The 26,980-nt window shown below is 43.5% G+C and overlaps 1 protein-coding gene across 1 annotated transcript; it reads right to left on the bottom strand.

Moving 5' to 3' along the window:
- Positions 1 to 4,405: 4,405 nt before the first annotated feature.
- Positions 4,406 to 26,867, bottom strand: Mfap1 (microfibril associated protein 1). Its single transcript, XM_004660875.2, has 9 exons — positions 26,641 to 26,867; positions 21,322 to 21,541; positions 15,379 to 15,508; positions 14,845 to 15,032; positions 10,978 to 11,086; positions 10,716 to 10,876; positions 7,366 to 7,525; positions 5,168 to 5,257; positions 4,406 to 5,078 (listed from the first exon to the last, which is right to left on the bottom strand). Exons 1-9 carry the CDS (start codon positions 26,717 to 26,719, stop codon positions 4,896 to 4,898), a joined length of 1,320 nt encoding a protein of 439 aa, XP_004660932.2. The 5' UTR covers positions 26,720 to 26,867; the 3' UTR covers positions 4,406 to 4,895.
- Positions 26,868 to 26,980: the final 113 nt, after the last annotated feature.

The following is a 26,980-nucleotide window of genomic DNA, read 5'->3' as shown; positions in this document are numbered from 1 at the left end:
TCTCAGGCTTTTTTTATAGGGGGAAACCATCGAAATCACAGGGTAGGGGGTTTTGAGAGCTAAGTAAGCATGGTGGCAGAAGCAGACTAGCTATTACAGTTAAACTACTTCCCAGATGTTATGAATACACAATCCTGGGAACAGTAACCAGGGAACAAATTGTGGCCCCACCATGTGCATCTGGTTTGATGGGACCTGGAGAATCAAACCTGGGTTCTTAGGCCTCACAGGAATGTGCCTTAACCACTAAGTCATCTCCAGCCCAACAAGCACAAGCACTTAAAAAAAAAAAAAAAATATATATATATATATATAGCTTTTTCGAAGTAGCATCTTAGTCTAGCCCAGGCTAATGTAGTCTCAGAGTAGCCTTGAACTCATGACAATCCTTCTACTTCTGCCTCCCCAGTGCTGGGATTAAAGGCATGTGCCACCATGGCCAGCTAAAATATATATATATTTTTTCCAGCTAAAATATTTTAATTTTTACTTATTTGAGAGAAACAGGGAGATAGAGAGAGAATAGGCATTCCAGGGCTTTCAGCCATTGCAAACAAACTCCAGACGCATATGCCACCTTGTACATCCTGCCTTCTGTGGGTCCTAGGGAACTGAACCTTGGTCCTTTGGCTTTGCAGGCAAGTGCCTTAACCACTAAGCTGTTTCTCCTGCCTGCAAACAAGCACTTTTAACTGACCCATTTCTCCAGTTCCTAGAGGAATTAAAAAAGTATTTTTTTTGTGGGGGGGTGTGTTTTGACGTAGGGTCTCAGTCTAGCCCAGGCTGACCTGGAATTCACTATGTAGTCTCAGGGTGGCCTTGAACTCACAGTGATCCTCCTACCTTTGCCTCCCAAGGGCTGGGATCAAAGGCGTGTGCCACCATGCCTGGCTAAAAATATTTGCAAGGAGAGAATGGGAAGCCAGGGTCTCTTGCTGTTGCAGAATTCCTGATGCATGCATCACTTTGTGCATCTGCCTTTACATGAGTATTGGGGACTTGAACCAAGGTCAGCAGACTTTGCAAATAAAAGCCTTTAATCACTGAGTCATTTCCCCATCCCTGCTCTTATATTTTCTTTGGTGTGTTTTCACACATGTATAAATGCACATTCATACAGAGGCCAGAGGAAGATATCAGATGCCCTGATAGTTTGTCCCTGAAGCTGGAGCTGTTTTTTTTTTTTTTTGCTTTGAGGTAGGGTCTCACTGTAGTCCAGGCTGACCTGGAATTCACTATGCAATCTCACACTAGCCTCGAACTCTTGGTGATCCTCCTACCTCTGCCTCCCAAGGGCTGGGATTAAAGGCGTGCACCACTAGAACTGGTTTTTTGGTCTTTTGAGGTGGGGTCTTATTCTAGCCCAGGCTGACCTGAAATTTACTCTGTAGTTTCAGGATTGCCTGGTATTTGCAGTGATCATCCTTCCTTGACCTCCAAAGTGCTGGGATTAAATAGGAGTGGGCCACCATGACCAGCCAAACATGCTTTGAAGTGATCCTACTGCTTCAGTATCTTAGGTAACCAGGTGACTTCTTTCTTCCCTCCTTCCTTTCTTTCTTTTTTTTTTTTTTTTAGGCAAGGTTTCACTCTTTGTGGAGGCTGACCTGGAATTCACTATGAGGTATCAAGGTGGCCTTGAACTCATGGTGATCCTCTTACCTCTGCCTTGCGAGTGCTGGGATTAAAGGTGTTTACCACCACAATCAGCTTTTTTTTTTTTAGGTTCTTTAAATTTCTTTTTCTTTTTCTTTGTTATTTGAAAAGACAGAGAGAGAGAGAGAGAGAGAGAGAGAGAGAGGGGTGGGGGAGAGAGAGGGAAAGTGGAGATACCAGGGCCTCCAACCAGTGCAAATGAACTCCAGATACATGTGCCACCTTGTGCATCTGGCTTATGTAGTTACTGGGGAATTGAGCCTCGAACTGGGGTCCTCAGGCTTCACAGGCAAGTGCTTAACTGCTAAGCCACCTCTCCAGCCCTTTTTTTAAAAAAATGTATTTTTATTTATTTATTTGAGAAAGAAAGAGGCAGACAGAGAGAATGGGCACGCCAGGGTCTCTAACCACTGCAAATGAACTCCAAACGCATGCGTCCCCTTGTGCATCTGGCTTACATGGGTCCTTAGGCTGCACAGGCAAACGCTAACTAAACCATTTCCTCAGTCCCCCCCACTTTTTTTTTTGAGGTAGGGTTTCACTCTAGTCTAGGCTGACCTGGAATTCACTATGTAGTCTCAGGGTGGCCTTGAACTCACGGTGATCCTCCTACCTCTGCTTCCCAAGTGCCCGGATTAAAGGCATGTGCCCCCTGCCTGGCTCTTTCTTTTTTGTGTGTGTGTGTGCTTTTTGAGGTAGGGTCTTACTCTAGCTAGCTCTAGCTCAAGCTGGAGTGGAATTTTCACTATGGAATCTCAGGGTGGCCACAAACTCACAATGAGCCACCTACCTCTGCCTCCTGAATATTGGGGTTAAAGGTATGCAGCACCATACTTAAAAAAAAATGCACCATACAAAAAATTGGTTTTTTTTTTTTTTTGTTTTGGTTTTTAATGTAGGGTCTCACTCTAGCTCAGATTGACTTGGAATTTACTATGTAGTCTCAGGGTGGCCTCAAACTCATGCCAATTCTCTTACCTCTGCATCCTGAGTGCTGGTATTAAAGGTGTGAACCACTATGCCTGTTTTTTTTTTTTTTTTTTTTTAAAGATTTTATGTTATTTATTTATCTGAAAGAGTGAGAGAGAAGAGAAGAGGCAGACTAGGGCCTCTAGGCACTGCAAATGAACTCTAGACACATGCACTACCTTGTGCATATGGCTTACATGGCTCCTGGGGAATCAAACCTGGGTTCTTTGGCTTTGCAGGCAAGTGCCTTAACCACCGCTAAGCAATCTCTCCAGCCCCGAAAACTTCATGTTTTACAACCTCTAGAACTCTTGGTACTTCACGTGCATGTTGGTTATATAGTAGAATAGAAGGGCAAACTTAGCACTGATAACTTCCAGATTGCTGCACAGAGCTGGAATATGGAAAAAAAAAACCAAAAACTAGTATGTACTTGGATTCAACAAGTGCTTAATTTTGTGTGTCAAATTTATTCTATTTGCAGTGTAGAAAGCAAGGCCAACCAAGTACCTTTGTATTTGCTCATAGATTGTATGTACCTGGATGCTGCTTGATTCCTATCTAGTATGTTTCTGAAATCAAAGATGATGATCGAAATATGAATTATCAGGCTGGAGAAATGGCTTAGTGGTTAAGGTGCTTGCCCACTAAAGCCTAAGGATCCAGGTTCAATTCCCCAGATGGACAAGGTGGTGTATGTGTCTGGAGGTCATTTGCAGTGGCTAGAGACCCTGGTGTACCCATTCTCTCTTTCTGCCTGCCTTCCTTCCTTCCTTCCTTCCTTCTTTCTTTCTTTCTCAATAAATAAAATACTGAAAAAAATATGAATTATCAAGAGAAAGGGATATATATCTTAGTAGTTGCTCAACTGGGTAAGGTGCTGGATTTAACCACAGTACTGGGGATGGTCAGTAGGACACACCAGTTTTCAGCTAGGCCTGGTGATTGCATACTTGTAATCTCAATTACTTGGAAGACTGAGGGAAGAGGACCTCAAATTCAAGGCCTACTTGAATAACTTATTGAGACTCAAAAAGTATACAAAGGTCTGGGGATATGGCTCAGTGTTAGAGCACTTGTCTAACATGTTATCAGGCCCTGGGTCCAAAACCCAGTAACACACACATACACACATTACAAGCTTTTTCCTAACAATTTCCCTGCTAATTGTCTTTCTTTCCCCAAGGTAGGGTTTCACTTTTAACTTGAACCAACCTGGAACTCATCCTGCAGCCCTACTTGGTCTCGAACTCACAGTGATCCTACCTCAGCTCCCAAGTGCTGGGATTAAAGGTGTGTGTCACCATGCTGGGACTAAATTTTAATTTTACTTTTTTGTTATCTTATTGAGATAAGGTATCATGTAACTCAAGACAGCCTTGAACTTGCTCTGTAGTCAAGGAGGACTCAATTCCTGATCCTTCTGTTTCTATTTATTTCCTTGAAAGTGCTAAGATTATGAGCATGTGCCACTATCCCGAGCTGCTTTCTATATTATAATGTTGTTAATACTTGTCAACTTATACATTTTGAAAATAACTTTGAGAGAAAGTGTATGTGTGTATATGTGTGTAAAAGGCAGAGAGAGAATGGGCACACCAGTGCTTCTTGCCACTGTAATTAAACTCCAGATGCATGTACCACTTTGTGCATGTGGCTTTATGTGGGAACTGGGGAATTGAACCTTGGTCCTTAGGCCTTGCAGGCAAGTGCTTTATCTGCTGGGTCATCTCTTCAGCTACAGCTTATACACTTTGTTTCTAATGTTACGCTAAAAATATTCCTGGTAGGTGATTCTTTTATTTCTTCACACAAATACAAATGGATCAAAAAGTGTGTTTACTTAGAAAAGTTGACTCAATCCAAAAATGCAAAAACAGATTTCATTGAGCTTAGATTTCCTGGTTTACCACTCCTACCACTAAGGTTGATGTAATGCATTATTCACTTACATCTTCACATTTCTGACCCAAACTAAGGGGCTGGTAAAAGAAATTCAGAATAGTCCCAAGTCAATATGGGAAGCCACAGTAGAGAAATTCAAAATTTCTCAGGATTTTTTTAGTGGAAAGTCTCTAATCCTACCTGGTTAGTGCTTTTCTGTGGGTTTCTCAATATGAGTCCAAACCTTCATAAAGCACCTTCAAACACAAGTTATAGCTTAAGTCCAGAAGGCTTGATACAGGAACTATGTAAGTAATGGGAAAAGATAGCTGAAGAGCAGATGTTGAGAATTCCTCTTGTGTTCCACAGTCGGAGTAAGTTAAATTCTAGGTGGTTTTCCGCTTCTTGGCAGATGGTCGCTCAAAGACATCCCGTACTCCAGCTGCCTTCTGTTTAAAGAACTTGGTGTTCTGTGCACTCTCTTGGCCCCATGCTGAGTCGAAAGAAGTGGTATCTTGATCCACAAGGTGGGTGTATTTGGTACGACCAGAACGCCCAAAGTTTTTGACCTGAAGGAAGGGTAGATTATAAATTATACCACCAAACACACCATGTTTCTGCTCTCAATGTGTTTTTCTGTTATCAGATATCTACATACCTGCATGACTTTAGGAAGAATGGTTTTGTTGAAATGATCCTCAAGGGTTGGTGCGCTGAAATCTCTCTTGTATACTTCTTCATCCTCATCCTATAAAAAGAATCCTGTCAGTCTTGTGGTTTTATTTCCCAAATACTCAGATCACAAGTGTGTTAATGTAGCAACAAAGAACCCAAAGGAAGTAGACAGTACTGAGCCTTTTGAAGGCCTCACACCTAGTTGGGAAAACAACATTCTTCCTGTGATATTGTTTCTCCTTCCTAAGTCTAGCTACTTAGCTTATTCTCTGTAATTAATGTGCTCGCTGTATGTGACTTCAACTCTACAATCTTTAATCTGCAATCCTAAAATTTTGCCTTTTAAATGGTATTTTATTGGGGTGTAAAACATCTAAAGTAAAAAATCACTCCTTCAATCTACCCAAATCAGCCTGTGCTCCTGACTTGACTTTCTTGTAAGTAGGATCATCGTTCTCTCAATGATCTAGATTCATAATTTGAGTATGACTGTTTCAATTTCCATTTATTTATTTGTGTGTACTGTGTCTGGGCAGGTATGCCACCGTGCGTGTGTGGAGGACAACTGTGAGGTGTCTGTGCTCTACCTTCTTTTTTTTTGTACAGGGTCTCGCTTGAACCTAAGCTGACCTGGAATTCATTCTGTAGTCTCAGGGTGGTCTTGAACTCACAGTGATCCTCCTACCTTTGCCTCCCAAGTAGAGTAAAGGGATTGAAGGTGTGTGCCACCATGCCCAGCATCACCTTCTCTGAGGCAGGGTTTCAGGCCACTGTAAATGCACTGACAGGCTAACTTGCCTCTGAGCTTTGGATTCTTCTGGCTCTGCCTCCCACTGACACAGGCACAATGAGATCACAGAATCATGTGCCACTTTGCTTCTGGCTTTATGTGGGTGCTGGGGAATTGAACCTAGGTCAGCAGGGTTTGCAAACAAGTGTAAGTGCCGAGTCATCTCTTCCCCCCCTTGAGTATCTCTCTGCGTATTCAGTTACCAAACCTTACAAACATCACTTGGATTGGACAATCTTTTTTCTTTTCTTTTTTTTTTTTTTTCGAGATAGGGTCACACTCTAGCCCAGGCTGACCTGGAATTCACTATGGAGTCTCAGGGTGGCCTCGAACTCCCGGCAATCCTCCTACCTCTGCCTCCCGAGTGCTGGGATTAAAGGCGTGCGCCACCACGCCCGGCCGGATTGGACAATCTTTTAACATAGCTACCACATTAATGTTTCTAGAGTGCAATTTTCATACTTCTGTTTTACTCAAAAAAGTCACTGTGACTTTATTTTTTTGGTTTTACCAGGTAGGGTCTCTCGCTCTAGCCCAGGTTGACCTGGAATTCACTATGAAGTCTCAGGTTGGCCTCGAATTCACAGTGATCCTTCTACCTGTGCCTCCCGAGTACTGGGATTAAAGGTGTGCGCCACCACACCTGGTCACAATAGCATTTCACATAAGTGAGAGTCATTTTATCTAAGCTCAGAATAAAGTATCACCCAATATGAATTGCTGTATAGCTGCTAGAAGAGTTTAGTTTTCATCAAACAAAACTCATTTGGCTATGAAATGATTTCCAAGTGATTTGGGGAGCTTAATTAGTTGAATATGTAATCACAGTTTGGGGACCAGGGCAATGGCTCAGCAGTTAAAGGCACTTGCTTGCAAAACCTGCTGGCCAGGGTTCAATTCCCCAGCCACCCATATAAAGCTGGACAGGCATTCAATTATAGTGGCAAGAGGCCCTGTTGTGCCTACACACTGGAGCAAATAAGTAAATAAATACGAACATAATCACAGTTTAATTTCCTCAATCCCGTTACCTCACTGGGTATTCCTAAGAGCTAAGTCTAAAAGGAAACTGTCAGTGCTTCTTGTTGCTTCTACATCTTTAGTCCTTTTTACTAGGTTTACATTCTTTTGAGGCAAAAATCAAATGAGCAGGTTAACCACTGGCAAATGTTCCAGGACAGTTTGTTCTCATTACAAAGGAAAGGGGTACTAAAGCTTCTAAATTCTTCTTATTTTTTCTTTTCGAGGCAGGGTCTCACTCTAGCCCAGGCTGACCTGGAATTCATTATGCAGCCTCAGAGTAGTCTTGAATTTGTGGCAATCCTCTGCACCATCATGCCCGACTCTCAATTATTCTTACTGCTTAATTTTCTTACTCCTTTTTCACTTACCATGAAGAAGGCACCCCGGTGATAATACTTCTGCAAAAATTTGTATTTGCCCTTAACGGCTTTGTTAGTAATGACTTTGCCATTTGCACGAAGCTCAGCTCGCCTTTCTTCTTCAGTCAGATTTCGCATGCGTTCAATTTCTGCTTTCTCCTTTTCCAGCCTATTGAGAGAGAAAACTCTTTGTACAGTTCCAGAAAGCCAACTTCAGAAAACCCCACATATCAGAAAACAATGGTTCTATCTTCTTTTCTTTTTTTTTTTTTTCAAGGTAATTCCAGGCTGACCTGGAATTCACTCTGCAGTCCCAGGGTAGCCTTTGCACTCATAGAAATCCTCCTACCTCTACCTCCCAAGTGCTGGGATTAAAGGCGTGCACCACCATACCCCATATCTGGCTCTATCTTTTTTGGTATTCACCTATTTGTTAGTTAGTTTGTTCATTAGTTCATTTGTTCGTTCGTCCATTCATTCATTTACTCACTCACTCACAGATAGAAGGTCTTGCTATGTAACTCAGGTTGGCCTAGCCCTCTTGACCCTTATGCCTCATCCTCCAAAGAGCTGTATTATAGCATATAGTATTATAGTATTATAGATTGGATCATAACACTACACTTGGCTATTCACCACTTTTAATTCTATTCATTGCTTATCAGGTCAAGATTGGGAGCTCAATAAACAAAAAGATAAGTTAGTCATCATCATTCTATTTGACTGTAGTCTTTTTTTTGTCTTTGAGGCAGAGACTTACTATAACCCAGGATGAACTGGAACTCACAGTGATCCTCCTACCTCGGTATTCTGAGTGTTGGGATTAAAGGTGTCAGTCACCATGCCTGACTGATTTTAGCCCTTTTGAGGTGCCTTCCTCCCACCCAAGGTAGGGTCTCACTCTAGCTCAGGCTGACCTGGAATTCACTATGCAGTCTCAGGAGGGCCTGGGATGCAGCCCTGGGTCTGATCCCCAGCACCACAAATGGTGGTACGTTCTGGTAATCCCAGCATTTGGAAGGCAAAGGCAAGATGGTACATAGTGACTTGGGAGGACAGCTTGAGCTACTTCAGATAGTCTCAAAAAAAAAAAAAAAAAAAAAGTTAGGTGTGGTGACATACATCTTTAATGTCAGCACTAGGGAGGCAGGAGTACTGCTGTGAGTTTGAGGCCAGCCTGGGCTATAGAATGAGTTCCAGGTTAGCCTGGGCTAGAGTGTGACACTACCTCAAAAAACCCAAAAACAACAACAAAGAAATAAACCCCCAAGCCAGACAAGCAAACAGCAAACTATAAGATCAGAAGGTACCCAACAAGAAAAACAAGCAAGCAAGCAAACAACAAAAGAAGCTACCAAGGACAGGTATCTCTCTGTAATCTGGGGCTCCCTAATGATTTATAGAAATGGGTTAGCAGCTCAGTGAAATTGCTCTTAAAGGGAGAGTAAAACAGATGGCTTAGTGCCACACCCTCCTTCCCCCACAGCAGGCATGTCTCCTTTTCAATGTAACTTTATTGCTCTTCTCTCCCAGAGCGGAGTCTACTTTCACCCACTTGCTTTGACTAATACACTACTTACAGAAACGATGTGTGAGTTGGAACTAAAGCACAGGAAACCTTATCAGCTTCCACCTCTGTCCTTTGGAATGATGCCTTGAGATAACTATATGGAAAAGTCAATCTAGACTGGGCATGGTGGCGCACGCCTTTAATCCTAGTACTTGGGAGGCAGAGGTAGGAGGATCACCATGAGTTTGAGGACAGCCTGAGACTACACAGTGAATTCCAGGTCAGCCTGGACTAGAGTGAAACCCTATCTCCAAAAAAAAAAAAAAAAAAAAAAAAAAAAAAGGCAAGTTAACCTACCTAAGTAAGAGAGTAAGCACCAATTTTCTAGCCCGATCAATTCTCCAGCTGGAGGCATTACATAAGTAAGCTCACTAGAACTGTTTAGCCAATCTCTAAAACTGAGAGAAATTTAAAATAAAATTAGGGGCTGGGAGATGGCTTAGTGGTTAAGGCGCATGCCTGTAAAGCCAAAGAACCTAGGTTCGATTCCCCAGGACCCATGTAAGCCAGATACACAAGGTGGCAAATACATCTGGAGTTTGCAGTGGCTGGAGGCCCTGGCATGTCTCTCTCAAATAAATTAAAAAAAAATTGTTTTGAACTATTCAGTTTTGGGTTGTAATAAGAGATAATATAACTGGGCTGGAGAGATGGCTTAGCAGTTAAGTGCTTGCCTGTGAAGCCTAAGGACCCCGGGTCGAGGCTTGATTCCCCAGGACCCATGTTAGCCAGATGCACAAGGGGGCGCACACATCTGGAGTTCGTTTGTAGTGGCTGGAAGCCCTGGCGTGCCCATTCTCTCTCTCTCTATCTGCTTCTTTCTCTCTCTGTCTATCGCTCTCAAATAAATAAAAGTAACAGAAAAAGAGATAATATAACTGTACATAAATTTAAAAATATTTTATTTTTATTTATTTGGGGGGGGGGGAGGGAGAGAGAAGGAGACAGAGAGAGAGAATGGGCATGCCAGGGCCTCCAGCCACTGCAAACAATATCCAGACACATGAACTACCTTGTGCATCTGGCTTACATGGGTCCTGGGGAATTGAACTTGGGTCCTTTGGCTTTCCAGGGAAACGCCTCAACCACTAAGCCATCTCTTCAACTAAGTACATAACTTTTGTGACTAATGAAACTAAAGAGGGCATTAGCTGGCATTGTGTCAAAGGTTAATACAAAAAAGTGTTTCTCTTCTTTGATTGCACCATAAGAAGTCAAATACTCCAACTATAGGAAACTCTTTCTTTTGCAAGTAGGGGCTTGGGAAGATTGTTCAGCAGTTAAAGGTGCCTGCTTGCAAAGGCTGCCAGTCCAGGTTCAATTCCCAAGTTGCCCATGTAAGCCACATGCAAAAAGTGGTACAGTGACTAGTATTTGTTTACAGTGGCAATATGCCCTGCGTATCTCTTTCTCACACACATATACACACTTGTGTGTGGACAAATAACTAAAATTAAGAGATGGGTGGCAGCACCCACCTTTCATCCCAGCACTTGGGAGGCAAAGGTAGGGGGATTGTTGTGAATATGATCCTGAGATTACACAGATTATACAGAATGCAAGGTGAAGGCTAGAGTAAGGCCCTACCTTGAAAAACAAACAAAAAAGGAAACACACAAACACACAAAACCTTAAAATAACCAAGAATGAAACTCTACGTAGGTGATTGGTGTCAGCTAATCTACTAAAAGCCTACCTTATCACACGCATTAACTCGAAGCCGATTCTCTAAGCAATTTCCTACCAGCCTGTGCACCACAACCAAGTACAACCCTATTCTATTACTCACGCTTCTCGGTCTTCTCTGTCCCTCTTGATTCTTTTTAGCTCTCGGACCTTCCACGCTTCGTATTCCTCCTCATCATTTTCATCATCAGTGTTGAGCGCATCCAGCGCAGCCAGGGACCGCTTGTTCTCCTCCAGCTCTTTCTTGGTCTCCTCTTCTACAATCTAGATAATGAGAACAACTGAGCTTTTGCACTTCCTTCATGTCCTCAACAAACCTGATTGCACTAATCCTTGTACTCAACCCTCACAGAACCTCCCAGTACCTTCAGTGTGTACTTGCGCCTCTCCTCAGCCATTCGTTTTGCTTCCTGTTCCAGCTCCTTCTGTTTCAGTGCTTCAGCTTCCCGTTCTTGCACTGTCACTCGGTCCTTCCTATATCATAGAGGTCCTGTTAATTGCCTGTCAGAGTGGCTCTTTGTCCCACTACATTAGTCCTGTCCCTAAAGCAGATGAGTTGAAACAATATTTGGTTTCATTTCTTGCAAACAACCCAAACCAGAAGTCATCCCGACTTTTTTGTTTTACAAAAATACTGGGTTAAACCTAGGGCCTCATGAATGCTAGACAAGCTATATACCTGGCCCTTTTAATTTTTCTTAAATTCAAAGTTAAAAATTTTCAGGGCTGGGCGTGGTGGCACATGCCTTTAATCCCAGTACTCAGGAGGCAGAGGCAGGAGGATCGCCATGAGTTTCAGGCCATCCTGAGACTCCATAGTAAATACCAGGTCAGCCTGAGCTAGAGTGAGACCCTACCTTGAAAAAACAAAACAAAAAACCAAAAACAACTTTTAGCCTGGCGTGATGGTGCATGCCTTTAATCCCAGCACTCAGGAGGCAGAGGGAGGTAAGATTGTTGTGAGTTTGAGGCCACCCTGAGACTACACAGTGAAATCCAGGTCAGACTGGGCTAGAGTGAGACCCTACCTCCAAAAACAAAACAAAACAAAAAAACACACACACAAAAAAACACAAAAAACAAGAACAAAAAAGCCAGGGGTGGTGGCACATGCCTTTAATCCCAGCAGTCGGGAGGCAGAGGAAGGAGGATTGCCATGAGTTCAAGGCCATCCTGAGATCACATAGTGAATTCCAGGTCAGCCTGGGCCAGAGTAAAACCCTACCTTGAAAAGCAAAACAAAACACAACTCCTCTCCAAAATTCATTTATTTTATTTTTCTGCAGGAGTATGTTTATTTGCATGTGCACAAGTGTGCATTGAGAGGTTGATGTGTCTTCCTTAATTGCTGTACACCTTTTTAAAAAATTAATTTTTGAGGGCTGGAGAGATGGCTTAGTGGTTAAGCACTTGCCTGTGAAGCCTAAGGACCCTGGTTCGAGGCTCGATTCCCCAGGACCCACGTTAGCCAGATGCACAAGCGGGCGCACGCGTCTGGAGTTTGTTTGCAGTGGCTGGAGGCCCTAGCGCGCCCATTCTCTCTCTCTCTCTCTATCTGCCTCTCTCTCTATTGCTCCCAACTAACTAAATAAAAATGAACAAAAAAAATTTTTTTAAATTAATTTTTGAGCCAGGTGTGGTGGTGCATGCCTTTAATCCCAGCATTTGGGGGAGGGGGGAGGTCAGAGGTAGGAGTATCGCCCGAGAGTTTGAGGCAACACTGAGACTACATAGTGAATTTCAGGTCAGCCTGGGCTACAGCATGGCCCTTCCTCAAAAAACAAAAACAAATAAATTCATTTTAAATTTATTTTGAGGGGGGGGGTAAGGGAGGGGGAAAGAATATGAACTGGTGCATCAGGGCTTAGGGCCTCAGCCAGTGAAATCAAACTCCAGAGGCTTGCACTACCTAGTAGGCATGTGCAACCTTGTGCTTGCTTCACCTTTGTGCGTCTGGCTTATGTGGGATATGGAGAGTAGAATATGGGTCCTTAGGCTTTGCAGGCAAGTGCCTTAACTGCTAAGCCATGTCTCCAACCCCTTAATCTTTTTATTTTATTTTTGTTTTTGTGAAGGTAGGGTCTCACTCTAGCCCAGCCTGGCCTTTAACTCATGGTGATCATCCTGTCTCCCCAGTGCTGGGATTAAAGGTGTGTACCACCATGCCTGGTTTCTACACCATCGTCATTATTTTTTAAACTTTATCTATTTGAGAAACAGGGGGAGAGAGAGATATTGAGAAAATGGCTGTGCCAGGGTCTTCAGCTGCTGCAAATAAACTCCAGATGCATGTGCCACCTTACACATCTGGCTTATGTGGGTCCTGGGGAATTGAACCTGGGTCCTTTGGCTTTGCAGGTAAATGCCTTAACCACTAAGCTGTCTCTCCAGCCCATTATTATTGTTATTGTTATTATTATTATTATTGGTTTTTCAAGGTAGGGTATAGCCCAGGCTGACCTGGAATTAATTATGTAGTCTTAGGGTGGCCTCAAACTCATCATGATCCTTTTACCTCTGCCTCCCATGTGCTAAGATTAAAGGTGTGCACAACCAGTAGGTCCTGGGAAATCAAGCCTTGAACCAGGGTCCTTAGGCTTCACAGGCAAGCATTTAACCACTAAGCCACCACTCTAACCCTTGTTGTTGTTGTTTTGAGACAGGGCATTATGTGGCCTCCAATTAGTTATGTAGTCAAGAATGGCCTTGAGCTGGGCTTGGTGGCACACACCTTTAATCCTATCCAGCACTGGGAGGCAGAGTCCAAGGCTGTAAGCCCTGGAGTGCCCACTCTAGTTTTTTTTTTTTTTTTTTAAATATTTTATTTATTTATTGAGAGAGAGAGAGAGAAAGAAAGAAAAAAGAAGCAGAGACAGACAGATAGAGAATGGACACACCAGGGGCTCAAGCCACTGCAAACAAACTCCAGATGCATGTGCTACTAGGTGCATATGGCTTACATGGGACCTGGAGAATTGAACCTAGGTCCTTTGGCTTTGCAGGCAAGTGCCTTAAGAACTAAGCCATTTCTCCGGCCCCCATCTGTCTTTTATCTCTCTCTGCTTGCAAATAAATGAAAAAAAAAAAAAACAAAACACAAAAAACAAAAAAACCAAAAACCACAGCCAATCTTGTGGGCTATGGAGATGGTTCAGTGGGTAAGAGTGCTGGCTTCACAAGCATGAGGACCTGAGTTCAAATCCCTGCAGCCACATAAAAGCTGGGTATGGCTATGTATGCCTGTAACTCCAATGTTGAGAGGGGCACAGATGGATGACTGCTGCTGGTTAGGCAGCCTAGCTGAGAAAGAGTGAAAGACTGTCTCAAGGAAATAAGGTGAACGAGTGATAGAGACGCGTAACGTCTTCTTCCTGCCTCCACATGTGTGCTCCTTGAACAGGGCACACAAATCTGCACATGCATGCATAACCACACTCACACAAACCACCAAACTATACACACCAAAAAAAGAATTTCAATGTTGGCTGAGCTCAGTAGTAGAATGCTTTCCTAGCATATGCAAAGCCTGAGGAGTTTGAAGCAAGAGGATTGCAAGTTTGAGGGCAACATTGCAAGACTCATCTCAAAAAAACAAACAAACAAATATATACATACATACCACCACCAGCACCACCAAAAAAACTAAACAAAAACCTTATGCCATTATGTGCCTTTTAATTGGAAAGAGAGATGTGCAGACAAGCTCAGGCTTTTTGCTAACAAGCACTTAACACCTGCAATGCAGGACTGGGTACCAGACAAAAGACTATCACTTGGCGCTGACATTTCTAAAGAACATGAATAGAAGCAGCATTTATTGTCAGACCTAGAAAGTAATTATGCGGATTCTGACCTGTTGTCCCCGTCCTCCCACCTAGGGTAGGATCTCTCTAGCCCAGGCTGACGAGGAATTCACTATGCAATCTGAGTAGTCTTGAACTCAGCAATCTTCTCACCTCAGCCTTTTGAGAACCAGGATTAAAGGTGTGTGCCACCACGCCCAGATGGGATGCTGTCTTTCTTGAGCCTAGGCTCTCATGGTATGTAAGCATTCTGTCATCGAGCTAGATCCTAGCCTCTTTTTTTTTGGTAGGGTATCACTCGAGCCCACGTGGACCTGGTACTCACTCTGTAGTCCCAGGCTGGCCTTGAACTCACTGCAATCCTACCTCTGCTTCCCGAATGCTGGGATTAAAGGCATGTGCCTCCATGCTTGGTGCTCCAATACTTACTTTCGAATGAAAACTGGCTTCAGGCGAGGCTCCATCTCATCTTCGCTGTCTGTGTACTCCTCATACTCAGACTCTGACTCCGACTCCTCTCCAGAACGTCCTTCATCTTCTACCTCCATGACTTCCAGCTCTTCATTTTTCCTCTCCTGTGCTCGCTGACGCATCATGCCACGGCGCCGCTCTATTTCCTATAAAGTTACACATCTAAGGCAGTTATTCAAATGGCCTACACTTTATAAGATGGCTTTATTTTTGGTACTGGGGATTGAACTTAGCACATGCTAAGTTTGAGCTCTATTTACCAAATTACACCCTCAGCCCTTAGGATGGCTTCTACTTTCCCTTCATCAAGCTCAGTAAGTTTTGACATGAGTAAGTACATTTTAGTACTATTTCATTTTCAACTTCATTGCCCAACAAAAAAGAAACACAGTGTTCTGCCAAAAGCAGCAATCTTGTGCTCAACAAATGAGCAATGGCTCTGGATTTTGCTCATACCTAAGGTAAATACACCTTCCCTTTCCTTTATCATACCTCATCATCAATTTCTTCCTCCTCTTCTTCACTGCTATCTTCTCGTTCCATGCGCCAAGCATCTCCTTCCACTTCAGAGTCACTTTCTCCCACCACCTCAGGCTCTACTATTTTCCGATGTCGAGCCAATCTGAAAAACAGAATCTCCAACGGTAATAACCAATGTCACAAAAATCAAGGAAAAGCAGCCATTATTTCCTTAGCTGTAGAGCATTCTAAATTATAGTGAACTCTAAATTCACTAATATTGAAGATCTATATGCAAGCATGCATATATATATTTTTGAGCTAGAGTGTTACTCTTCAGTCCAGGCTGGCCTAGAACTTGCTATGTGGTCTAGGCTGGCCTCAAATTCATGACAATCCTGCTTCAGCCTCCTGAGTGCACTTAATGGTGTGATTTATCATGCCCAAAAATACTGAAGTCTTGGGACAGAAAAACTGAGGTGCAGATTCAAGAAACTAAACAATGTCAGAGCACACAGGTAAGTAGGCTTAAAACATTAGTTCAAACAATATCCTGGGGCACACAGCAAATACTCAGGGGCACATAGGGATATGTTTAATAGGTCAAGTGGTCCAGTTTCCATATTAGATCATATTACATTCCCTTCGATGGCACAGTATCATTGTGAAACTGGGATTTGGTGGCTGCTGTGATACAAAGCAACTGAGCATGAAAACTGATGTGCAATAGTGACAGGGCTGATTATAAGGTTTGAGAAACTGTTTAAAAGGCTCACACTCACAAATTCTACTACTCTAACTCTAGATATAGAAGAATGAGATAAAAACATTCTTTTTGAGCTGGGGAAATGGCTTAGCGGTTAAGGCCCTACTTCTGCTTCCTGAGTGCTGGGATTAAAGGTGTACGCCACCATGCGCGGCTAAAAAAACATTTTTATAGGTGTATCAAGTACCCAAGATGTTAGGACATATACATTTAAGTTATTTGTATCTACATATTTCACAAAATGAATGGCCAGATGTGGTAGCACACCTTGATTTTTTTTTTTTTTTTTTTAGTGAAAGAGCAAGAGAGAGAACTGGTACGTCAGGACCTCCAGCCACTGAAATTGAACTCTAGACATGTGTGCCATCTTCTGTACATATGCAACCTTGCGCATGTGTTACCTTCTACTTACGTGGGATCTGGGGAGTCAAACATGGGTTCTTAGGCTTCATAGGCAAATGCCTTAACTGCTAAGCCATCTCTCCAGCATAATTTTTTCTTTATTTTTTTGTCATTTTATTTATTTAGTTATTAGATACAGAGGAAGAGAGAGAGAGAGAGAGGGAGGGAGGGAGGGAGAGAGGGAGGGAGGGAGGGAGAGAGGGAGGGAGGGAGGGAGGGAGGGAGGGAATGAATGGGCATTGACAGGGCCTCCAGCCACTGCAAATGAACTCCAGATGCATGTGCCATCTTGTGCATCTGGCTTTATATGGGAACTGAACCTAGGTCCTTTGGCTTCGTAGGCAAGTGCCTTAACCGCTAAGCCATCTCTCCAGCCCTTTTTTCTTTTTTTGCTTCCTTTTTCATTTTGGTTTGAGAAAGGGTCTTACTGTATAGATCTGGCTGGTCTAGAACTGTGTCAGTCCTTCTAAGTGCTGGATTGCGGGTGTGAGCCACCATATGCTGCTTGTCTACTTATTTTATTTATTTATTCATTTGGTTTATTTATTTATTTATTTATTTATTTAAGAGCGACAGACACAGAGAGAAAAACAGATAGAGGGAGATAGAGAGAATGGGCATGCCAGGGCTTCCAGCCTCTGCAAACGAACTCCAGACGCGTGCGCCCCCTTGTGCATCTGGCTAACGTGGGACCTGGGGAACCGAGCCTCGAACCGGGGTCCTTAGGCTTCACAGGCAAGCGCTTAGCCGCTAAGCCATCTCTCCAGCCCTCATTTGGTTTTTTGATGTAGGGTCTCACTCTAGCTCAGGCTGACCTGGAATTCACTGTGTACTGTCAGGGTAGCATCAAACTCAGGGCAGTCCTCCTACCTCTACCTTACGAGTGCTCTCTAAAAAAAATTAATAAATATTTAGCTGGGCATGGTGGTGTACACTTTTCATCCCAGCACTTGGGAGGCAGAGGTGGGAGGATTGCTGTGAGTTTGAGGCCACCTTGAGATTAAATAGTGAATTCCAGGTCAACCTGGACTACAGTAAAGCCCTATCTCAAACCCCCACCCCCAAAAAAAAGGTAATGAATAAAATCAGCTTTTCAGGCTAGGGAGATGGCTCAGTGGAAAAAGCACTTGCCATTCATGCTGGAGTGCCCAAGTTTGATCTCCACACCCCATGTAAAAAGCCAGAAAGTGTGGTGGGCTTCTGTAATCCTAGCAAGCTGATGCTGACAGTGAGATGGGAGGTAGAGACAGGAGAATTTCACAGAAGCTCATGGAAGGCACAGAAAAGAACAAGAGCAGAGAGTCCAGAGCCTCAAGTGTGGGTGATAGGCTGAGGACTGACCCCATAGTAGTCTTGGCTTCCACATGCATGTTGTGGCACATGAATATATACATACACAAATAACTAAAATAATGTTAAAAAATCAACTTAAATTTTATATACTAGAGAGACTCCCTTCAAGAAACCACTGAGAGTGATGGCCGTGACCTTGGGATGACTCAGAAGGCATCATGGTGCTAGGAAGAAGTGACAGGAGTGCTCAGCTCTGCTTGGAAGGCTCAGGGTCCATTGCGGAAGAGGTGGCAGAAAGAATATAAGAGCCAAAGGAAGGGTAGGACTTCTCACAATGTACTCCTCCAGACACAAAAGGGCCTGGATATCCATGACCTCACAGTGCCTGATACTACCTACATAAGACCATCATGATAGGAGGAAAAGATCATGACATCAAAATAAAAGAGACTGATTGAGAGGAGGAGGGGATATGATGAAAAATGGAGTTTCAAAGGGGAAAGTGGGGGGAGGGAGGATATTACCATGGGATATTGTTGACAATCATGGAAGTTGTTAATAAAAAAAGAAAGAAACCACTGAGTGGGCTGGAGAGACAGCTTAGTGGTCAAGGCATTTGCCTGCGAAACCAAAGGACCCTGGTTCAATTCCCCAGGACCCATGTAAGCCAGATGCACAAGAGGCACATGCGTCTAGAGTTTGTTTTCAGTGGCTAAAAGCCTTGGAGTGCTCATTCTCTCTCTGTCTCTCTTCTCTTTCTCTCTCTCTCTCTGTCTCTCTCTCTCTCTCTCTGCTTTCAAATAAATAAATAAAAAAAAGAAACCACTCAGTGCCTCAACTAATAAGTGGATAATGAAGATGTGGTACATTTATATAATGGAATTCTATTCAGTGGAAAAGAAAAAAGAAATTATGCAATCTACAGGGAAATGGATGGACCTGGAAAGGATTATACTTAGTGAGGTAACCCAGGCCCAGAAAGCCAAGTGCCACGTGTTCTCTCTCATATGTGGATCCTAGATTCAAATGTTTGGACTTGTATGTGAGTTGGAATAAAACTCAGCAGCACAGGCCAGTAAGCTAGAAAGGTGTTATAGGGAGGGAGGAAGGGAGGGGGAGGACTTAAGAGGATGGCATTGTATATATGTAAGTAGAAGAACAGATCACTGGGGGTGGAAAGGCCTAAGTGAGGTCGGGGAAGAAACTGAGTATAGGAAGGGTAGGGGCAGGGTTAGTCAAAATCTAAGAGGGTATAAATAAGTCATATGGAAACCTACTCTTTTGGACAATGGCATACTCAGAAGCCATAGATTTTTACTAGAAAATTTTCAGTGCCAGGGATAGGAAACTGTCCAGTGAGCTGTTGGCCAGGGAGGTCCCTGATGCCCCCAAACATTACAGGCCATTGTTGAGGCTCTTGGTGTCTCACCAGGAATAGATGGTAAGACTACTGCTGAAAACTCCACATGCTTGGGCTGCAAAGTCAATGAGAAATCTTGCTGGAGCTGAGCCAAAAAGCTCCTTCATGTAGACCAGCTGACAAAAAGCTAGAAAAAGCTACTCTGCATGCAGCTCCATCGGAGAGAGAAAGCCATCAGTGGAGATAAACAACAGTGGACACTGCAAGCCTTCAGTTTGGCCATCCAGGCCCAATGAGCCAACAGAAGCAATACTGTCACGTCTGTTATGGGGGAAACCAATTGCGTTCTAGTTCGACTAGAGCCCACTCAACTGGAGGGAATACATGTGTGATACTGAAAAACCTGTGATGGGGGAAACCATGAGCTCTAGGGCTGTAATGTGTGCTGGTATCTGGCTAACTGCATATATTATGCTCACCACACTGCCCAGTAAGCACTTCTCTTAATGTTCATATCCATATATAAATTCTACTCTTACTTTTGGTTAGAGAAGCTTCTCTTTTCAGATGATGGTGACTTCTAGGATGACTCAAAAGGCACCATGGTGCTGAGAAAAAGTGACAGAGGAGTGCTCAGCATTGAAGCATCTCCATCACAACTTCCAAGGCTCAGTGTCCATTGTGGAAGAGGTGGCAGAAAGAATGTAAGAGCCATAGGAAGAGTATGACTCTTTACAGACAAAAAATGGCCTGGATATCCATGATTTCACAGTGCCTGACACTACCTACACAAGGTCCTCATAATAGGAGGAAAAGATGACAACATCAAAATAAAAGAGAGACTGATGGAGGGGGGAAGGGATTTGATAGACAGTGGAATTATAAGGGGGAAAGTGGGGGAGGGAGGGAATTATCATGGTTCACTGTCTCTAATTATGGAAGTTGCCAATTAAAAATAAAAGAGGGCTGGAGAGATGGCTTAGCGGTTAAGCACTTGCCTGTGAAGCCTAAGGATCCTGGTTCAAGGCTCGATTCCCCAGGATCAACGTTAGCCAGATGCACAAGGGAGCGCATGTGTCTAGAGTTCATTTGCAGTGGCTGGAGGCCCTGGTGCGCCCATTCTGTCTCTCTCGCTCTCTCTGCCTCTTTCTTTCTCTGTCTGTTGCTCTCAAATGAATAAATAGAAATACACAAAAAATTAAAAACAAAACAAAACAAAAACAAAAAAACAACCACTGAGTGCTGTTTTCAATTATCTTAACCATCTAATCAGGGTTGTTAAGCCTGAAAATAGCCTGCTGTTTTCTGAAGTTGTCACCGACTGGCTCTTTAACTGTGACCATGCCATTTTCCTGCCCTGGTGTCTTAGATTTCACATTTATAAAACAAAGAGATTGCTCAGTGGTTAAGGCACTTGCCTACAAACTCTAATGACCTGAGTTCAATTCCCCAGTACACACATAAAGCCAGATGCACAAAGTGGTACATTCATCTGGAGTCTATTTGCAGTGGCTAGAGGCTGGCATGCCCCCCACCCCCTTTTCTTTCTTTCTTTCTTTTCTTTCTTTTTTTGGTTTTTCAAGGTAGGGTCTCACTCAGGCTCAGGCTGACCTGGAATTCACTATGTAGTCTCAGGGTGGCCTTGAACTCATGACGATCCTCCCACCTCTGCTTCCTGAGTGCTGGGATTAAAGGCATGCGCCACCATGCCCGGCTCCCCACCCCCTTTTCCATGCCTCTCTCTGCTTGCAAATAAAATGAAATAAAATAAAAACAGGGATAGTAGCACCTATCTTATTTGGCTATTGTATAGAATTTACGAATTAGCAAATGGAGCTTGGAGGTTGCTTAGTGGTTAAAGGCACTTGTGTGCAAAGCCTGATGGGCCTGGGTTCAAGATGCACAAAGTGGTACATGCCTCTGGAGTTTGTTTAGAGTGGCAGGAGGCCCTGGTGTATCCATACTCTCTTATTTTCTCTCTGTTTCTCACCTACATAAATAATATTAAAAAAAAAAAAGAATTAGTAAATGCTATCTACTTGGAACAATGTATTTTTCATGAAGTAAGTACTATTCGAGTGTTAGCTACTATCATTATTACCAGTAATTAACTGGTAGAGATCTGAGTCCAGACAAACATAACCCAAGTTATTACCTCTCTTCCACATCTTCACTAATTCGGTTCTGTAAACGCCGCAAACGGGGGTCACTAGATGAGTCCTCTTCCTGTTCCTCAGGCTCTGCTTCTTGCTCTTTGGCTTTCTTAATGAACTGGAATTCTTCATCCTCCTCATCTGAGGACTCCATAGGAGCATAATCTGGCCTCTTTCCGGACACATAACGTTTTACCTTCACTTTTTCCATTGAAATCTCACCTGGGCAAGAAAGACAGCTTATTATACTTCAGTAGCCTCTTCCATAATATTCAACCCTCAGCCTTTGCAGGTGCAGCCCTTTATTTCTGGTAGGCAAGAATATAAGCAGGAGATGAGAGCCACTACCTGACTACATAGTCATCTCGTGGCACTTTCCTACAAAGATCCAGTCATGAGAAGGCATTTTTATGAATACCAATGCAAAGGTATTGTCGCTTACCTCAAGTGGAGGAATGAAAAGCAATGAGGTTGCAGAAAAAGCCACCTCAACAACACCCATAGACAAACTGTTTGCAATAGTGCCCTGAACAGAACAAGGATGATTTAAGTGGGAGCTAAAACTAAAAAACCAAACATTATTTTACAATTATAATCCCTCTGAGATCTTTAGTTCTCTTCTACCTCCCTGTGGTGGTTTGATTCAGGTGTCCCCCATAAACTTAGGTGTTCTGAATGCTAGGTTCCCAGCTGATGGGAGATTTGGGAATTAATGCCTCCTGGAGGGAGTGTATTGTTGGGGGTGGGCTTATGGGTGTTATAGCCAGTTTCCTCATGCCAGTGTTTGACACACTCTCCTGTTGCTATTGTCCACTTTATGTTGGCCAGGGGGTGATGTCCACCCTCTGCTCATGCCGTTTTCCCCTGCCATTGTGGGGCTTCCCCTCAAGCCTGTAAGCCAAAGTGAACCTTTTTCCCAGAAGCTGCTCTTGGTTGGGTGACTACTATCAGCAATGTGAACTTGACTACAACAGTAAAGTGGTACCAGGAGTGGGATTGCTGCTAGACCCCTGTCTATGTGGCTTTGGCCTTTTGGAGCCAATTTTCAAGAGGAATGTGGAAGGATTTGAAACCTTGGCCTAACAGACACCTTACAGTACTGTAAGTACAGTTTGATGGACTATTCTGGTCAGAGTTGAAAGGCCTGAATGCAGTAAGAACTACAGACTGTGAGGTTTGGCTTGTGAGGGTGAGAAAGAGCTTTCCCTGGACTGGGCTAGCAGTTTGTGTGAAAAGCTTGCTGCTATGCCCATGCTCTGAGAAGTTGTGCAGGGTCGCTTTACATAGAAATGAACTGGTGTGAGCAGAGGGATATGGCACAGAAAGAAAAATATTTGGGTGAACTGTTGCCCGTTCAGCTGCAACTGAAAAATTACAACCTTTGAAATTTGGCCAGATGACCTGAGTTGGGGTCAACAGGAAGAATATAGACTCTTTTGGAGGGGCCTGAGAACTCAAGGAGTGTTCTGTTCATCAAAGTCTGCTTTTTTCCCCTCTTGATTAACAGATTGGCACCCTACCTGGTATTGTGGAGTATAAGAATGCAGGAAAGAGAGGGTCATTGAGTTTGCAACATGGTCTTGTGTTTTGGAACTGGCCATGGGCAGTGTAAAGCACGTTTGCTGAATGCCTGCATGGAGACCCCATGGGGCCATAAGGATGAACCATGGATTGCAGTGGAGACCCAGTGGAGATGGTGGGACCATGAGATAGCTGCTAAGGAAAGCTTTCAGCCCTGATGAAGTTTTCCAGGACAGTGAGTAGCCTAGCTCTAGGTGGGGTGGAATTGGAAGTCCAGAGACTTATTGCAGGTTAGAATTATCGAACTTGGAGATTGGTCACTGGCTAGAGTTGTTGGACTTGAAGCTACAGAGTTTGATTTTTGCCTTGGTTGTTTTAAATCTTGTATTTACTGAATATTTCTTTGCTATGCCCAATGTTATCTTTTGCTGTGTGAATGTTTATTCTGTGCCATTATGGTTTTTTTAAATTTATTTTTTGGTATTATGGCTCAGTTAAAAAACCTTTGATTATGGGGATGTATGAACATCATTGGAATTGATAAAAACTATCGGGACTTTTAATGTTAGGTGGATGCATTGCATTTTACATCATGTATGGTCATCAGTTTATGGGGGCCAGGGGCAGAATGTGGTGGTTTGATTCAGGTATCCCTCATAAACATAGGTGTTCTGAATGCTAGGTTCCTAGCTGATGGGGAAGTGGGAATTAACGCCTCCTGGAGGGAGTATATTGTTGGGGGTGGGCTTATGGGTGTTATAGCCAGTTTCCCTATGCCAGTGTTTGGCACACTCTTCTGTTGCTATTGTCTGTCTACCTGATGTTGGCCAGGGGGTGATGTCCACCCTCTGCTCATGCCATCGTTTTCCCCTGCCATCATGGAGCTTCCCCTTGAGCCTATAAGCCAAAATAAACCCTTTCCCCAAAAGCTGCTCTTGGTTGGGTGATTTCTACCAGCAATGAGAACATGACTTCAACACTCCCTATGTTCTTTCCTCTTGTTTTTATTTTTATTTATTTATTCATTTTGTTTTGTTTTGTTTTTCAAGGTAGGGTTTCATTCTAACTCAGGGTGACCTGAAATTCACTACGTATTCTCAGGGTGGCCTTGAACTCATGGTGATCTTCCTATCTCTGCCTCCCAAGTGCTAAATAACTAAGGTGGAGAGCAACCAAACACTGAAACTCAACTTCTGGCCTGTACATGCACCCACACACATGTGCACACACAACCACTGACACACAACACCATATATACACAAACAAAAACAAAATGAAAGAAAGAAAAAACTACCCCTTATACTCCCTACTGGTCTGTAAACTTTTCAACTTAGAATCTGTCCTATTATATATAATGTGTGTGTGTGTATGTATGTATGTATGTGTGTGTGTGTATATATATATATATATATATATATATATACACACACACACACACACACACACATATCCTATTACATATTATACATATATTCACTTCTGTTGACTATATACAAGAACTTAGACTATGAAAAAATCATAAGCCAGTGTGGTGGTGCATGCCTTTAATCCCAGCACTTGGGAGGCAGAGATAGGAGGACTGCTATGAGTTTGAGGCTACCCTCAACAACCTATCTCCAGTAAGGTTCTACCTCCCAAATTGTTACCAGCTGAGGACCAAGCATTCAGAACATAAACTTATGAGGGACATCTGATTGAAACCACTATGTCACTGTGGCCCTCCCACCATGATTGACTCTAAAAATTTTTTTTAAAATTTATTTTGTAAACACAGAGAGAAAAGGAATGGGTACGTCAGAGCCTCCAGCCACTGCAAATGAACTCTATCCATATGCATGAGTTACTTTGTGTATCTGGCATTACATGGGTACTGGGGAATTGAAGTATGGTAGTTAGGTATTGCAGGCAAGAACCTTAACTGCTGAGCCATCTCTCCATCCCAAGTGTAGGGAAGATTTTTTTTTTAGCATTTTATTTTTATTTATTTATTTGAGAGAGAAAGGAGTGGGAGAGGGAAAGGGGGACAGAGAGAGAGAGGGAGGGAGGGAAGGAAGAGAGAGAGAGAGAATATGAAGTGTGCACTAGAGCCTCCAGCACTGCAAACAAATTCCTGATGCTTATGCTACGCTGTGCATCTGGCTTACTTGGATCCTAGGGGATCAAACTGAAGTCCTTTGGCTTTGAAGGCAAGTACCTTAACTGCTAAGCCATCTCTCCAACCCTAAGGAAGAATTTTTTTTCTTTTTTTCAAATTTTTGTTAACAACTTTCATGATTAAAAAAAACATCCCATGGTAATACCCTCCCTCCCCTAAGGAAGAATTTTTAAAGAAACACCAAAAAAAGCAAAATCCCAAGCACTTAGGAGGCAGAGGTAGGTAGGAGGATCACTGTGAATTTGAGGGCATGGTGACACTACAGAATGAATCCAGGTCAACCTGGGCTACAGCAAGATCCTACCTCAGAAAACCAAAAATAAACAAACAAATAAATAAATAATTTGACTGGACAGATGGCTCAGAAGTTAAAAAATACTCACATACCTGTGTGTGTGCATGTATGTCCATGCCAGGGTCTCTTGTTACTGCAAACCTATGCCAGATAGGCCAGTTTTGTGTATTTGGCTTTACATGAGTGTTGGGGAACTGAACCCAGGCCAGCAGGCTTAGCAAAAAGCACCTTTAGCCTTTGAACCAATTTCTTAGCTCTATAAAAATAATTTATGCTGGGTGTGGTGGGCACACCTTTAATCCCAGCACTTGGGAGGAAGAGGTAGGAGGATCACCATGAGTTCGAGAGCCACCCTGAGACTCTGTAGTGAATTCCAGGCCAGCTTGGACTAGAGTGAAACCCTACCTTGAAAAAACAAAAACAAAAACAAAAAAAAATTACCAGGGCGTGGTGACACAAACCTTTAATCCCAACCCTTGGGAGGCAAAGGTAGGAGGATCACCATGAGTTCGAGGCCACCCTGAGACTAACATAGTGAGTTTCAGGTCAGCTTGGGCTAGAGTGAAACCCTACTTCGAAAAATGAAAATAAATTATTTATGAACTCCAGACACATGTGCCAGGTTTACATGAGTACTTGGAACTAGAACCTGGGTCTTTAGGCTTTGCAGGAAAGCGCCTTAACCCCTGAACCATCTCTCCAGCCCTCTTACTGGTTCTTTAAGGATCAAATTAGTTGACATCTTCAGGAAGCTTTCCTTGGTTTAGGGTTGTTGGTAGAACATTTGCTTGGCAATCACAAGACTTAGGGTCCATCCCCACCACTAGAGTAGAAGGGCTCTCCTTGACTACCTCAGTCTGAGGTGATTATTCTTGGTTTGGCTGTCCATTTGCATCCATGAGATTCCCTGTGCTTCTAAAGGTTAGGGGCACTATCTTACATAATTCTGTATTAGACTTAATAAACACAATCACTGCACCATTTGAAAGGGATCAGAAGTTGTAAGACGACATGGTTCCCACCTCGAGGTTATAAGCTTGTGTTCTGGTAACGGGAAACAAGACACAAAAAACTACAATAACTGAAAAAGATCTTCAACAACAGCGTCAACAGACTCCTGCGGCCAGCAAAAGAGGATGTATCGCGCACGCAGTAATTCCCTGTGCGGAATTTATGAAGGTCCCCGGGAAGGGGCGTGCTGGCTGCACACGAGCACAGGCCACGGGAACAAGTTCAGAGAGTGTGGAGAAACCGCAGTGTGAGTGCGTGCGTGCCGGCCGGGGGCGGAGCATCAAGGGATACTGAGGCCGAAACAGGCAAGACCCAGCAGGGAAAAGGTGAGCACCGTACCTTTCTCATTGCGAACTGGGACGGCCCCAGCCGTAGACTGAATGGGCGGTTGCTTCATGAGTGCGCTTGGGACCGACATCTTGACGGCAGCGGCGGATATTCCAGAAACCTCTCTGACAAGTTCCAGGCAGCCACGTCCACAGAAACAAACAGACCAGACACACCGCTGCGCCCACCGAGGTTCGCCCGGCACTGTAGCACGGCTGATAGAGTCCTCCAGGGCAGGGCTAGAGAGGCCGGAAGTATGTGACGAGGGGATTGTGGGACTTTGGAGGACCTGCGAAGCCTGACGCTGAACGGGCCGGGCTGTCTTCGCGCATGCTCACAGGGAGCCCGCTCA

The sequence above is a fragment of the Jaculus jaculus genome, chromosome 8, assembly GCF_020740685.1.
Source record: "Jaculus jaculus isolate mJacJac1 chromosome 8, mJacJac1.mat.Y.cur, whole genome shotgun sequence".
Lineage (NCBI taxonomy): Eukaryota > Metazoa > Chordata > Mammalia > Rodentia > Dipodidae > Jaculus > Jaculus jaculus.
The sequence above is the reverse complement of the archived record's forward strand: the minus strand, read 5'-3'. Positions and strand labels throughout refer to the sequence as shown.

Excerpts from the sequence above, each read along its gene's own strand:
- Mfap1 (XM_004660875.2), bottom strand. The coding sequence starts at position 26,719 with ATGTCGGTCCCAAGCGCACTCATGAAGCAACCGCCCATTCAGTCTACG. Across the intron at positions 15,509-21,321 it reads AGTGAAGATGTGGAAGAGAG|ATTGGCTCGACATCGGAAAA; the intron begins GTAATAACTTGG and ends TCTGTTTTTCAG. Across the intron at positions 5,258-7,365 it reads ACCGGGGTGCCTTCTTCATG|GATGAGGATGAAGAAGTATA; the intron begins GTAAGTGAAAAA and ends TTCTTTTTATAG.